The sequence below is a fragment of the Salvelinus alpinus genome, chromosome 26 (genome assembly GCF_045679555.1).
Source record: "Salvelinus alpinus chromosome 26, SLU_Salpinus.1, whole genome shotgun sequence".
In the NCBI taxonomy this organism is placed as follows: Eukaryota; Metazoa; Chordata; class Actinopteri; order Salmoniformes; family Salmonidae; genus Salvelinus; species Salvelinus alpinus.
In genome coordinates this window covers 15251286-15267014 of record NC_092111.1, presented here as the reverse complement: position 1 = coordinate 15267014, position 15729 = coordinate 15251286, and the positions used below count along the sequence as shown (strand labels likewise).

Here is a 15729-nt window from a genome sequence, read left to right as displayed (position 1 = left end):
AACAACTGTAGCTCCTACGACCACTACAACTGCAGCAGCTCCTATAACAACAACTGTAGCTGTTTCCACAAACACAACTGCAGCTCCAACAATGTCAATCACAACTGCAGGTCCTACTACCATTTTAACTCCTACGACAACCACAACTGAAGCTCCTTCAGAAGTCACAACTGTAGCTCCTTTGACCTTCACAATTGCAGCTTCAACTACAACTGCTGCTCCTACGACCACAACTGTAGCTACTTCTACAAACAAAACAGCAGCACCTACTACGTCAATCACAACTGCAGGTCCTCCTACCATTTTAACTCCTACGACAAGCACAACTGAAGTTCCTTCAGAAGTCACAACTGTAGCTCCTTTGACCCCCACAATTGCAGCTTCTACTTCAACAACTGTAGCTCCCACGACAACTGCAGCAGCTCCTACAACAACAACTGTAGCTGCTTCCACAAACAAAACAGCAGCACCTACAATGTCAATCACAACTGCAGGTCCTACTACCATTTTAACTCCTACGACAAGCACAACTGAAGCTCCTTCAGAAGTCACAACTGTAGCTCCTTTGACCCCCACAATTGTAGCTTCAACTACAACAACTGCTGCTCCTACGACCACAACTGTAGCTACTTCTACAAACAAAACAGCAGCACCTACTACGTCAATCACAACTGCAGGTCCTCCTACCATTTTAACTCCTACGACAAGCACAACTGAAGTTCCTTCAGAAGTCACAACTGTAGCTCCTTTGACCCCCACAATTGCAGCTTCTACTTCAACAACTGTAGCTCCCACAACCACTACAACTGCAGCAGCTCCTACAACAACAACTGTAGCTGCTTCCACATCTACTACTGTAGCCCCTACTGCAACCACAACTGAAGCTCATTCTACACCAACGACATCAGCAACAACAGTCCCTATGACAACTGCAGCTAATACTTCAACTGTAGCTCCTACAATGCCAATGACAACTGCAGCTCCTACCACCAATTTACCTCCAACGACAACCACAACTGAAGCTCCTACAGACATCACAACTGTAGCTCTTATGCCCCCCACAATTGCAACTTCAACTACAACTGTAGCATCACCTACAACAACAACTGCAGATGCTTCCACAACCACAAGTGCAGCACCTACTACATCAATCACAACTGCAGGTCCTACTACAATTTTACCTCTTACGATAACCACAACTGAAGCTCCTACAGAAATCACAACAGTAGCTTCTATGACCCCCACAATTGCAGATTCTACTTCAACAACTGTAGCTCCCACAACCACTACAACTGCAGCAGCTCCTACAACAACAACTGTAGCTGCTTCAACAACTATTACTGTAGCCCCTACTGCAACAACAACTGAAGCTCCTTCTACAACAACTGTAGCACCAACGACATCAGCAACAGCAGTCCCTACGACAACTGCAGCTAATACTTCAGCTGTAGCTCCTACAATGCCAATCACAACTGCAGCAACAACTCTTGCTCCTACAACCTCTACAACTTCAGCACCCAATACGTCATTCACAACTGCAGGTCCTACTACCATTTTAACTCCTACGACAAGCACAACTGAAGCTCCTTCAGAAGTCACAACTGTAGCTCCTTTGACCCCCACAATTGCAGCTTCTACTTCAACAACTGTAGCTCCCACGACAACTGTAGCTGCTTCCACAAACAAAACAGCAGCACCTACTATGTCAATCACAACTGCAGGTCCTACTACCATTTTAACTCCTACGACAACCACAACTGAAGCTCCTTCAGAAGTCACAACTGTAGCTCCTTTGACCCCAACAATTGCAGCTTCTACTTCAACAACTGTAGCTCCCACGACCACTACAACTGCAGCAGCTCCTACAACAACAACTGTAGCTGCTTCCACATCCACTACTGTAGCCCCTACTGCAACCACAACTGAAGCTCATTCTATACCAACAACATCAGCAACAACAGTCCCTACGACAACTGCAGCTAATATTTCAACTGTAGCTCCTACAATGCCAATGACAACTGCAGCTCCTACCACCAATTTACCTCATTCGACAACCACAACTGTATCACCTACGACAATCACAACAACATCCACTACAAAAACTGCAGCACCTACTACGTCAATCACAACTGCAGGTCCTACTACCATTTTAACTCCAACGACAACCACAACTGAAGCTCCTACAGACATCACAACTGTAGCTCTTATGCCCCCCACAATTGCAACTACAACTGTAGCATCACCTACAACAACAACTGCAGATGCTTCCACAACCACAAGTGCAGCACCTACTACATCAATCACAACTGCAGGTCCTACTACAATTTTACCTCTTACGACAACCACAACTGAAGCTCCTACAGAAATCACAACAGTAGCTTCTATGACCCCCACAATTGCAGATTCTACTTCAACAACTGTAGCTCCCACAACCACTACAACTGCAGCAGCTCCTACAACAACAACTGTAGCTGCTTCAACAACTATTACTGTAGCCCCTACTGCAACAACAACTGAAGCTCCTTCTACAACAACTGTAGCACCAACGACATCAGCAACAGCAGTCCCTACGACAACTGCAGCTAATACTTCAACTGTAGCTCCTACAATGCCAATCACAACTGCAGCAACAACTCTTGCTCCTACAACCTCTACAACTTCAGCACCCAATACGTCATTCACAACTGCAGGTCCTACTACCATTTTACCTCCTTCGACAACCACAACTGTATCACCTACGACAACCACAACAACATCCACTACAACAACTGTAGCTCCTACAATGTCAATCTCAACTGCAGGTCCTACTACCATTTTACCTCCTACGACAACCACAACTGAAGCAAATACAGAAATCACAACTGTAGCTCCATCAACACCAATCACAACTGCAGGTCCTACAACCATATTAACTACTACTCCAACCACAAGTGTAGCTCCTACAGCAACCACAACAGCACCTACAACGCCAATCAATTCTGCAGGTTCTACTACCATTTTAACTCCTACGACAACCACAACTGAAGCTAATACAGAAATCACAACTGTAGCTCCTATGACCCCTGCAATTGCAGCTTCAAATACAACAACTGTAGCTCCTACGACCACTACAACTGCAGCAGCTCCTATAACAACAACTGTAGCTGTTTCCACAAACACAACTGCAGCTCCTACAATGTCAATCACAACTGCAGATCCTACTACCATTTTAACTCCTACGACAAGCACAACTGAAGCTCCTTCAGAAGTCACAACTGTAGCTCCTTTGACCCCCACAATTGCAGCTTCAACTACAACAACTGCTGCTCCTACGACCACAACTGTAGCTACTTCTACAAACAAAACAGCAGCACCTACTACCATTTTAACTCCTACGACAAGCACAACTGAAGTTCCTTCAGAAGTCACAACTGTAGCTCCTTTGACCCCCACAATTGCAGCTTCAACTACAACAACTGCTGCTCCTACGACCACAACTGTAGCTGCTTCTACAAACAAAACAGCAGCACCTACTATGTCAATCACAACTGCAGGTCCTACTACCATTTTAACTCATACGACAACCACAACTGAAGCTCCTTCAGAAGTCACAACTGTAGCTCCTTTGACCCCCACAATTGCAGCTTCTACTTCAACAACTGTAGCTCCCACAACCACTACAACTGCAGCAGCTCCTACAACAACAACTGTAGCTGCTTCCACATCTACTACTGTAGCCCCTACTGCAACCACAACTGAAGCTCATTCTACACCAACGACATCAGCAACAACAGTCCCTACGACAACTGCAGCTAATACTTCAACTGTAGCTCCTACAATGCCAATGACAACTGCAGCTCCTACCACCAATTTACCTCCAACGACAACCACAACTGAAGCTCCTACAGACATCACAACTGTAGCTCTTATGCCCCCCACAATTGCAACTTCAACTATAACTGTAGCATCACCTACAACAACAACTGCAGATGCTTCCACAACCACAAGTGCAGCACCTACTACATCAATCACAACTGCAGGTCCTACTACAATTTTACCTCTTACGATAACCACAACTGAAGCTCCTACAGAAATCACAACAGTAGCTTCTATGACCCCCACAATTGCAGATTCTACTTCAACAACTGTAGCTCCCACAACCACTACAACTGCAGCAGCTCCTACAACAACAACTGTAGCTGCTTCAACAACTATTACTGTAGCCCCTACTGCAACAACAACTGAAGCTCCTTCTACAACAACTGTAGCACCAACGACATCAGCAACAGCAGTCCCTACGACAACTGCAGCTAATACTTCAGCTGTAGCTCCTACAATGCCAATCACAACTGCAGCAACAACTCTTGCTCCTACAACCTCTACAACTTCAGCACCTAATACGTCATTCACAACTGCAGGTCCTACTACCATTTTAACTCCTACGACAAGCACAACTGAAGCTCCTTCAGAAGTCACAAATGTAGCTCCTTTGACCCCCACAATTGCAGCTTCTACTTCAACAACTGTAGCTCCCACGACCACTACAACTGCAGCAGCTCCTACAACAACAACTGTAGCTGCTTCCACAACTACTACTGTAGCCCCTACTGCAACCACAACTGAAGCTCATTCTACACCAACGACATCAGCAACAACAGTCCCTACGACAACTGCAGCTAATATTTCAACTGTAGCTCCTACAATGCCAATGACAACTGCAGCTCCTACCATCAATTTACCTCATTCGACAACCACAACTGTATCACCTACGACAATCACAACAACATCCACTACAACAACTGCAGCACCTACTACGTCATTCACAACTGCAGGTCCTACTACCATTTTACCTCCTTCGACAACCACAACTGTATCACCTACGACAACCACAACAACATCCACTACAACAACTGTAGCTCCTACAATGTCAATCTCAACTGCAGGTCCTACTACCATTTTACCTCCTACGACAACCACAACTGAAGCAAATACAGAAATCACAACTGTAGCTCCATCAACACCAATCACAACTGCAGGTCCTACAACCATATTAACTACTACGACAACCACAAGTGTAGCTCTTATGCCACCCACAATTGCAACTTCAACTACAACTGTAGCATCACCTACAACAACAACTGCAGATGCTTCCACAACCACAACTGCAGCACCTACTACATCAATCACAACTGCAGGTCCTACTACCATTTTAACTCCAACGACAACCACAACTGAAGCTCCTACAGACATCACAACTGTAGCTCTTATGCCCCCCACAATTGCAACTTCAACTACAACTGTAGCATCACCTACAACAACAACTGCAGATGCTTCCACAACTACTACTGCAGCCCCTACTGCAACCACAACTGAAGCTCCTTCTACACCAACGACATCAGCAACAACAGTCCCTACGACAACTGCAGCTAATACTTCAACTGTAGCTCCTACAACACCAATCACAACTGCAGGTCCTACAACCATATTAACTCCTACGACAACCACAAGTGTAGCTCCTACAGCAACCACAAAGGCACCTACAACACCAATCAATTCTGCAGGTCCTACTACCATTTTACCTCCTACGACAACCACAACTGAGGCTAATACAGAAATCACAACTGTAGCTCCTATGACCCCTGCAATTGCAGCTTCAAATACAACAACTGTAGCTCCTACGACCACAACAACTGCAGCAGCTCCTATAACAACAACTGTAGCTGCTTCCACAAACAAAACAGCAGCACCTACTACGTCAATCACAACTGCAGGTCCTACTACCATTTTAACTCCTACGACAAGCACAACTGAAGCTCCTTCAGAAGTCACAACTGTAGCTCCTTTGACCCCCACAATTGCAGCTTCTACTTCAACAACTGTAGCTCCCACGACCACTACAACTGCAGCAGCTCCTACAACAACAACTGTAGCTGCTTCCACAACTACTACTGTAGCCCCTACTGCAACCACAACTGAAGCTCATTCTACACCAACGACATCAGCAACAACAGTCCCTACGACAACTGCAGCTAATATTTCAACTGTAGCTCCTACAATGCCAATGACAACTGCAGCTCCTACCACCAATTTACCTCATTCGACAACCACAACTGTATCACCTACGACAATCACAACAACACCCACTACAACAACTGCAGCACCTACTACGTCAATCACAACTGTAGGTCCTACTACCATTTTAACTCCAACGACAACCACAACTGAAGCTCCTACAGACATCACAACTGTAGCTCTTATGCCCCCCACAATTGCAATTGCAACTTCAACTACAACTCTAGCATCACCTACAACAACAACTGCAGATGCTTCCACAACCACAAGTGCAGCACCTACTACATCAATCACAACTGCAGGTCCTACTACAATTTTACCTCTTACGACAACCACAACTGAAGCTCCTACAGAAATCACAACAGTAGCTTCTATGACCCCCACAATTGCAGATTCTACTTCAACAACTGTAGCTCCCACAACCACTACAACTGCAGCAGCTCCTACAACAACAACTGTAGCTGCTTCAACAACTATTACTGTAGCCCCTACTGCAACAACAACTGAAGCTCCTTCTACAACAACTGTAGCACCAACGACATCAGCAACAGCAGTCCCTACGACAACTGCAGGTCCTACTACCATTTTAACTCCTACGACAAGCACAACTGAAGCTCCTTCAGAAGTCACAACTGTAGCTCCTTTGACCCCCACAATTGCAGCTTCTACTTCAACAACTGTAGCTCCCACGACAACTGCAGCAGCTCCTACAACAACAACTGTAGCTGCTTCCACAAACAAAACAGCAGCACCTACTATGTCAATCACAACTGCAGGTCCTACTACCATTTTAACTCCTACGACAACCACAACTGAAGCTCCTTCAGAAGTCACAACTGTAGCTCCTTTGACCCCCACAATTGCAGCTTCTACTTCAACAACTGTAGCTCCCACAACCACTACAACTGCAGCAGCTCCTACAACAACAACTGTAGCTGCTTCCACATCTACTACTGTAGCCCCTACTGCAACCACAACTGAAGCTCATTCTACACCAACGACATCAGCAACAACAGTCCCTACGACAACTGCAGCTAATACTTCAACTGTAGCTCCTACAATGCCAATGACAACTGCAGCTCCTACCACCAATTTACCTCCAACGACAACCACAACTGAAGCTCCTACAGACATCACAACTGTAGCTCTTATGCCCCCCACAATTGCAACTTCAACTATAACTGTAGCATCACCTACAACAACAACTGCAGATGCTTCCACAACCACAAGTGCAGCACCTACTACATCAATCACAACTGCAGGTCCTACTACAATTTTACCTCTTACGATAACCACAACTGAAGCTCCTACAGAAATCACAACAGTAGCTTCTATGACCCCCACAATTGCAGATTCTACTTCAACAACTGTAGCTCCCACAACCACTACAACTGCAGCAGCTCCTACAACAACAACTGTAGCTGCTTCAACAACTATTACTGTAGCCCCTACTGCAACAACAACTGAAGCTCCTTCTACAACAACTGTAGCACCAACGACATCAGCAACAGCAGTCCCTACGACAACTGCAGCTAATACTTCAGCTGTAGCTCCTACAATGCCAATCACAACTGCAGCAACAACTCTTGCTCCTACAACCTCTACAACTTCAGCACCTAATACGTCATTCACAACTGCAGGTCCTACTACCATTTTAACTCCTACGACAAGGACAACTGAAGCTCCTTCAGAAGTCACAAATGTAGCTCCTTTGACCCCCACAATTGCAGCTTCTACTTCAACAACTGTAGCTCCCACGACCACTACAACTGCAGCAGCTCCTACAACAACAACTGTAGCTGCTTCCACAACTACTACTGTAGCCCCTACTGCAACCACAACTGAAGCTCATTCTACACCAACGACATCAGCAACAACAGTCCCTACGACAACTGCAGCTAATATTTCAACTGTAGCTCCTACAATGCCAATGACAACTGCAGCTCCTACCATCAATTTACCTCATTCGACAACCACAACTGTATCACCTACGACAATCACAACAACATCCACTACAACAACTGCAGCACCTACTACGTCATTCACAACTGCAGGTCCTACTACCATTTTACCTCCTTCGACAACCACAACTGTATCACCTACGACAACCACAACAACATCCACTACAACAACTGTAGCTCCTACAATGTCAATCTCAACTGCAGGTCCTACTACCATTTTACCTCCTACGACAACCACAACTGAAGCAAATACAGAAATCACAACTGTAGCTCCATCAACACCAATCACAACTGCAGGTCCTACAACCATATTAACTACTACGACAACCACAAGTGTAGCTCTTATGCCACCCACAATTGCAACTTCAACTACAACTGTAGCATCACCTACAACAACAACTGCAGATGCTTCCACAACCACAACTGCAGCACCTACTACATCAATCACAACTGCAGGTCCTACTACCATTTTAACTCCAACGACAACCACAACTGAAGCTCCTACAGACAGTCACAACTGTAGCTCCTTATGCCCCCCACAATTGCAACTTCAACTACAACTGTAGCATCACCTACAACAACAACTGCAGATGCTTCCACAACTACTACTGCAGCCCCTACTGCAACCACAACTGAAGCTCCTTCTACACCAACGACATCAGCAACAACAGTCCCTACGACAACTGCAGCTAATACTTCAACTGTAGCTCCTACAACACCAATCACAACTGCAGGTCCTACAACCATATTAACTCCTACGACAACCACAAGTGTAGCTCCTACAGCAACCACAAAGGCACCTACAACACCAATCAATTCTGCAGGTCCTACTACCATTTTACCTCCTACGACAACCACAACTGAGGCTAATACAGAAATCACAACTGTAGCTCCTATGACCCCTGCAATTGCAGCTTCAAATACAACAACTGTAGCTCCTACGACCACAACAACTGCAGCAGCTCCTATAACAACAACTGTAGCTGCTTCCACAAACAAAACAGCAGCACCTACTACGTCAATCACAACTGCAGGTCCTACTACCATTTTAACTCCTACGACAAGCACAACTGAAGCTCCTTCAGAAGTCACAACTGTAGCTCCTTTGAAGCACAACTGAAGCTCCTTCAGAAGTCACAACTGTAGCTCCTTTGACCCCCACAATTGCAGCTTCTACTTCAACCACTGTAGCTCCCACGACCACTACAACTGCAGCAGCTCCTACAACAACAACTGTAGCTGCTTCCACAACTACTACTGTAGCCCCTACTGCAACCACAACTGAAGCTCATTCTACACCAACGACATCAGCAACAACAGTCCCTACGACAACTGCAGCTAATATTTCAACTGTAGCTCCTACAATGCCAATGACAACTGCAGCTCCTACCACCAATTTACCTCATTCGACAACCACAACTGTATCACCTACGACAATCACAACAACACCCACTACAACAACTGCAGCACCTACTACGTCAATCACAACTGTAGGTCCTACTACCATTTTAACTCCAACGACAACCACAACTGAAGCTCCTACAGACATCACAACTGTAGCTCTTATGCCCCCCACAATTGCAATTGCAACTTCAACTACAACTCTAGCATCACCTACAACAACAACTGCAGATGCTTCCACAACCACAAGTGCAGCACCTACTACATCAATCACAACTGCAGGTCCTACTACAATTTTACCTCTTACGACAACCACAACTGAAGCTCCTACAGAAATCACAACAGTAGCTTCTATGACCCCCACAATTGCAGATTCTACTTCAACAACTGTAGCTCCCACAACCACTACAACTGCAGCAGCTCCTACAACAACAACTGTAGCTGCTTCAACAACTATTACTGTAGCCCCTACTGCAACAACAACTGAAGCTCCTTCTACAACAACTGTAGCACCAACGACATCAGCAACAGCAGTCCCTACGACAACTGCAGCTAATACTTCAACTGTAGCTCCTACAATGCCAATCACAACTGCAGCAACAACTCTTGCTCCTACAACCTCTACAACTTCAGCACCCAATACGTCATTCACAACTGCAGGTCCTACTACCATTTTACCTCCTACGACAACCACAACTGAAGCTAATACAGAAATCACAACTGTAGCTCCTATGACCCCTGCAATTGCAGCTTCAAATACAACAACTGTAGCTCCTACGACCACTACAACTGCAGCAGCTCCTATAACAACAAATGTAGCTGTTTCCACAAACACAACTGCAGCTCCTACAATGTCAATCACAACTGCAGGTCCTACTACCATTTTAACTCCTACGACAAGCACAACTGAAGCTCCTTCAGAAGTCACAACTGTAGCTCCTTTGACCCCCACAATTGCAGCTTCTACTTCAACAACTGTAGCTCCCACGACAACTGCAGCAGCTCCTACAACAACAACTGTAGCTGCTTCCACAAACAAAACAGCAGCACCTACTATGTCAATCACAACTGCAGGTCCTACTACCATTTTAACTCCTACGACAACCACAACTGAAGCTCCTTCAGAAGTCACAACTGTAGCTCCTTTGACCCCCACAATTGCAGCTTCTACTTCAACAACTGTAGCTCCCACAACCACTACAACTGCAGCAGCTCCTACAACAACAACTGTAGCTGCTTCCACATCTACTACTGTAGCCCCTACTGCAACCACAACTGAAGCTCATTCTACACCAACGACATCAGCAACAACAGTCCCTACGACAACTGCAGCTAATACTTCAACTGTAGCTCCTACAATGCCAATGACAACTGCAGCTCCTACCACCAATTTACCTCCAACGACAACCACAACTGAAGCTCCTACAGACATCACAACTGTAGCTCTTATGCCCCCCACAATTGCAACTTCAACTATAACTGTAGCATCACCTACAACAACAACTGCAGATGCTTCCACAACCACAAGTGCAGCACCTACTACATCAATCACAACTGCAGGTCCTACTACAATTTTACCTCTTACGATAACCACAACTGAAGCTCCTACAGAAATCACAACAGTAGCTTCTATGACCCCCACAATTGCAGATTCTACTTCAACAACTGTAGCTCCCACAACCACTACAACTGCAGCAGCTCCTACAACAACAACTGTAGCTGCTTCAACAACTATTACTGTAGCCCCTACTGCAACAACAACTGAAGCTCCTTCTACAACAACTGTAGCACCAACGACATCAGCAACAGCAGTCCCTACGACAACTGCAGCTAATACTTCAGCTGTAGCTCCTACAATGCCAATCACAACTGCAGCAACAACTCTTGCTCCTACAACCTCTACAACTTCAGCACCCAATACGTCATTCACAACTGCAGGTCCTACTACCATTTTAACTCCTACGACAAGCACAACTGAAGCACCTTCAGAAGTCACAACTGTAGCTCCTTTGACCCCCACAATTGCAGCTTCTACTTCAACAACTGTAGCTCCCACGACCACTACAACTGCAGCAGCTCCTACAACAACAACTGTAGCTGCTTCCACAACTACTACTGTAGCCCCTACTGCAACCACAACTGAAGCTCATTCTACACCAACGACATCAGCAACAACAGTCCCTACAACAACTGCAGCTAATATTTCAACTGTAGCTCCTACAATGCCAATGACAACTGCAGCTCCTACCATCAATTTACCTCATTCGACAACCACAACTGTATCACCTACGACAATCACAACAACATCCACTACAACAACTGCAGCACCTACTACGTCATTCACAACTGCAGGTCCTACTACCATTTTACCTCCTTCGACAACCACAACTGTATCACCTACGACAACCACAACAACATCCACTACAACAACTGTAGCTCCTACAATGTCAATCTCAACTGCAGGTCCTACTACCATTTTACCTCCTACGACAACCACAACTGAAGCTAATACAGAAATCACAACTGTAGCTCCTATGACCCCTGCAATTGCAGCTTCAAATACAACAACTGTAGCTCCTACGACCACTACAACTGCAGCAGCTCCTATAACAACAAATGTAGCTGTTTCCACAAACACAACTGCAGCTCCTACAATGTCAATCACAACTGCAGGTCCTACTACCATTTTAACTCCTACGACAAGCACAACTGAAGCTCCTTCAGAAGTCACAACTGTAGCTCCTTTGACCCCCACAATTGCAGCTTCTACTTCAACAACTGTAGCTCCCACGACAACTGCAGCAGCTCCTACAACAACAACTGTAGCTGCTTCCACAAACAAAACAGCAGCACCTACTATGTCAATCACAACTGCAGGTCCTACTACCATTTTAACTCCTACGACAAGCACAACTGAAGCTCCTTCAGAAGTCACAACTGTAGCTCCTTTGACCCCCACAATTGCAGCTTCTACTTCAACAACTGTAGCTCCCACGACCACTACAACTGCAGCAGCTCCTACAACAACAACTGTAGCTGCTTCCACAACTACTACTGTAGCCCCTACTGCAACCACAACTGAAGCTCATTCTACACCAACGACATCAGCAACAACAGTCCCTACAACAACTGCAGCTAATATTTCAACTGTAGCTCCTACAATGCCAATGACAACTGCAGCTCCTACCATCAATTTACCTCATTCGACAACCACAACTGTATCACCTACGACAATCACAACAACATCCACTACAACAACTGCAGCACCTACTACGTCATTCACAACTGCAGGTCCTACTACCATTTTACCTCCTTCGACAACCACAACTGTATCACCTACGACAACCACAACAACATCCACTACAACAACTGTAGCTCCTACAATGTCAATCTCAACTGCAGGTCCTACTACCATTTTACCTCCTACGACAACCACAACTGAAGCTAATACAGAAATCACAACTGTAGCTCCTATGACCCCTGCAATTGCAGCTTCAAATACAACAACTGTAGCTCCTACGACCACTACAACTGCAGCAGCTCCTACAACAACAACTGTAGCTGCTTCAACAACTATTACTGTAGCCCCTACTGCAACAACAACTGAAGCTCCTTCTACAACAACTGTAGCACCAACGACATCAGCAACAGCAGTCCCTACGACAACTGCAGCTAATACTTCAGCTGTAGCTCCTACAATGCCAATCACAACTGCAGCAACAACTCTTGCTCCTACAACCTCTACAACTTCAGCACCCAATACGTCATTCACAACTGCAGGTCCTACTACCATTTTAACTCCTACGACAAGCACAACTGAAGCTCCTTCAGAAGTCACAACTGTAGCTCCTTTGACCCCCACAATTGCAGCTTCTACTTCAACAACTGTAGCTCCCACGACCACTACAACTGCAGCAGCTCCTACAACAACAACTGTAGCTGCTTCCACAACTACTACTGTAGCCCCTACTGCAACCACAACTGAAGCTCATTCTACACCAACGACATCAGCAACAACAGTCCAAACAACAACTGCAGCTAATATTTCAACTGTAGCTCCTACAATGCCAATGACAACTGCAGCTCCTACCATCAATTTACCTCATTCGACAACCACAACTGTATCACCTACGACAATCACAACAACATCCACTACAACAACTGCAGCACCTACTACGTCATTCACAACTGCAGGTCCTACTACCATTTTACCTCCTTCGACAACCACAACTGTATCACCTACGACAACCACAACAACATCCACTACAACAACTGTAGCTCCTACAATGTCAATCTCAACTGCAGGTCCTACTACCATTTTACCTCCTACGACAACCACAACTGAAGCAAATACAGAAATCACAACTGTAGCTCCATCAACACCAATCACAACTGCAGGTCCTACAACCATATTAACTACTGCGCCAACCACAAGTGTAGCTCCTACAGCAACCACAACAGCACCTACAACGCCAATCAATTCTGCAGGTCCTACTACCATTTTAACTCCTACGACAACCACAACTGAAGCTAATACAGAAATCACAACTGTAGCTCCTATGACCCCTGCAATTGCAGCTTCAAATACAACAACTGTAGCTCCTACGACCACTACAACTGCAGCAGCTCCTATAACAACAACTGTAGCTGTTTCCACAAACACAACTGCAGCTCCTACAATGTCAATCACAACTGCAGGTCCTACTACCATTTTAACTCCTACGACAAGCACAACTGAAGCTCCTTCAGAAGTCACAACTGTAGCTCCTTTGACCCCCACAATTGCAGCTTCAACTACAACAACTGCTGCTCCTACGACCACAACTGTAGCTACTTCTACAAACAAAACAGCAGCACCTACTACGTCAATCACAACTGCAGGTCCTACTACCATTTTAACTCCTACGACAAGCACAACTGAAGTTCCTTCAGAAGTCACAACTGTAGCTCCTTTGACCCCCACAATTGCAGCTTCTACTTCAACAACTGTAGCTCCCACGACAACTGCAGCAGCTCCTACAACAACAACTGTAGCTGCTTCCACAAACAAAACAGCAGCACCTACTATGTCAATCACAACTGCAGGTCCTACTACCATTTTAACTCCTACGACAAGCACAACTGAAGCTCCTTCAGAAGTCACAACTGTAGCTCCTTTGACCCCCACAATTGCAGCTTCAACTACAACAACTTCTGCTCCTACGACCACAACTGTAGCTGCTTCTACAAACAAAACAGCAGCACCTACTACGTCAATCACAACTGCAGGTCCTACTACCATTTTAACTCCTACGACAAGCACAACTGAAGCTCCTTCAGAAGTCACCACTGTAGCTCCTTTGACCCCCACAATTGCAGCTTCTACTTCAACAACTGTAGCTCCCACGACAACTGCAGCAGCTCCTACAACAACAACTGTAGCTGCTTCCACAAACAAAACAGCAGCACCTACTATGTCAATCACAACTGCAGGTCCTACTACCATTTTAACTCCTACGACAACCACAACTGAAGCTCCTTCAGAAGTCACAACTGTAGCTCCTTTGACCCCCACAATTGCAGCTTCAACTACAACAACTTCTGCTCCTACGACCACAACTGTAGCTGCTTCCACAAACAAAACAGCAGCACCTACTATGTCAATCACAACTGCAGGTCCTACTACCATTTTAACTCCTACGACAACCACAACTGAAGCTCCTTCAGAAGTCACAACTGTAGCTCCTTTGACCCCCACAATTGCAGCTTCTACTTCAACAACTGTATTTCCCACAACCACTACAACTGCAGCAGCTCCTACAACAACAACTGTAGCTGCTTCAACAACTATTACTGTAGCCCCTACTGCAACAACAACTGAAGCTCCTTCTACAACAACTGTAGCACCAACGACATCAGCAACAGCAGTCCCTACGACAACTGCAGCTAATACTTCAACTGTAGCTCCTACAATGCCAATCACAACTGCAGCAACAACTCTTGCTCCTACAACCTCTACAACTTCAGCACCCAATACGTCATTCACAACTGCAGGTCCTACTACCAGTTTACCTCCTTCGAAAACCACAACTGTATCACCTACGACAACCACAACAACATCCACTACAACAACTGTAGCTCCTACAATGTCAATCTCAACTGCAGGTCCTACTACCATTTTACCTCCTACGACAACCACAACTGAAGCAAATACAGAAATCACAACTGTAGCTCCATCAACACCAATCACAACTGCAGGTCCTACAACCATATTAACTCCTACGACAACCACAACTGAAGCTCCTACAGACATCACAACTGTAGCTCTTATGCCCCC

The 15729-nt window shown here is 45.5% G+C and overlaps 3 protein-coding genes across 3 annotated transcripts in view; all 3 read left to right on the top strand.

Annotated features, from left to right (window-relative positions):
• Nucleotides 1-1459: 1459 nt before the first annotated feature.
• On the top strand, nt 1460-3024 carry LOC139554320 (uncharacterized). The gene is made up of 4 exons (XM_071367077.1): nt 1460-1629; nt 1738-2135; nt 2403-2596; nt 2932-3024. Exons 1-4 carry the CDS (start codon nt 1460-1462, stop codon nt 3022-3024), a joined length of 855 nt encoding a protein of 284 aa, XP_071223178.1.
• A 571-nt stretch (nt 3025-3595) lies between these two features.
• LOC139554319 (mucin-5AC-like) lies at nt 3596-11916 on the top strand (the record flags this gene model as incomplete). Its single annotated transcript, XM_071367076.1, has 7 exons — nt 3596-4019; nt 4110-4397; nt 4488-4875; nt 5326-5488; nt 5631-5647; nt 7968-8216; nt 11628-11916. Coding segments are annotated over 7 exons (1818 nt in total), but the record flags the coding sequence as incomplete, so codon positions are not given.
• A 385-nt stretch (nt 11917-12301) lies between these two features.
• Nucleotides 12302-15729, top strand: part of LOC139554318 (mucin-5AC-like) — a gene marked incomplete at its 5' end in the record, with an annotated part of 21555 nt that continues 18127 nt past the window's right edge. Inside the window, 5 exons of the mRNA XM_071367075.1 lie at nt 12302-12500; nt 12933-13607; nt 13854-13963; nt 14589-14626; nt 14976-15068. Of these exons, the coding sequence (XP_071223176.1) occupies nt 12302-12500; nt 12933-13607; nt 13854-13963; nt 14589-14626; nt 14976-15068 (1115 nt within the window). The remainder of the gene's footprint in view (nt 12501-12932; nt 13608-13853; nt 13964-14588; nt 14627-14975; nt 15069-15729) is intronic.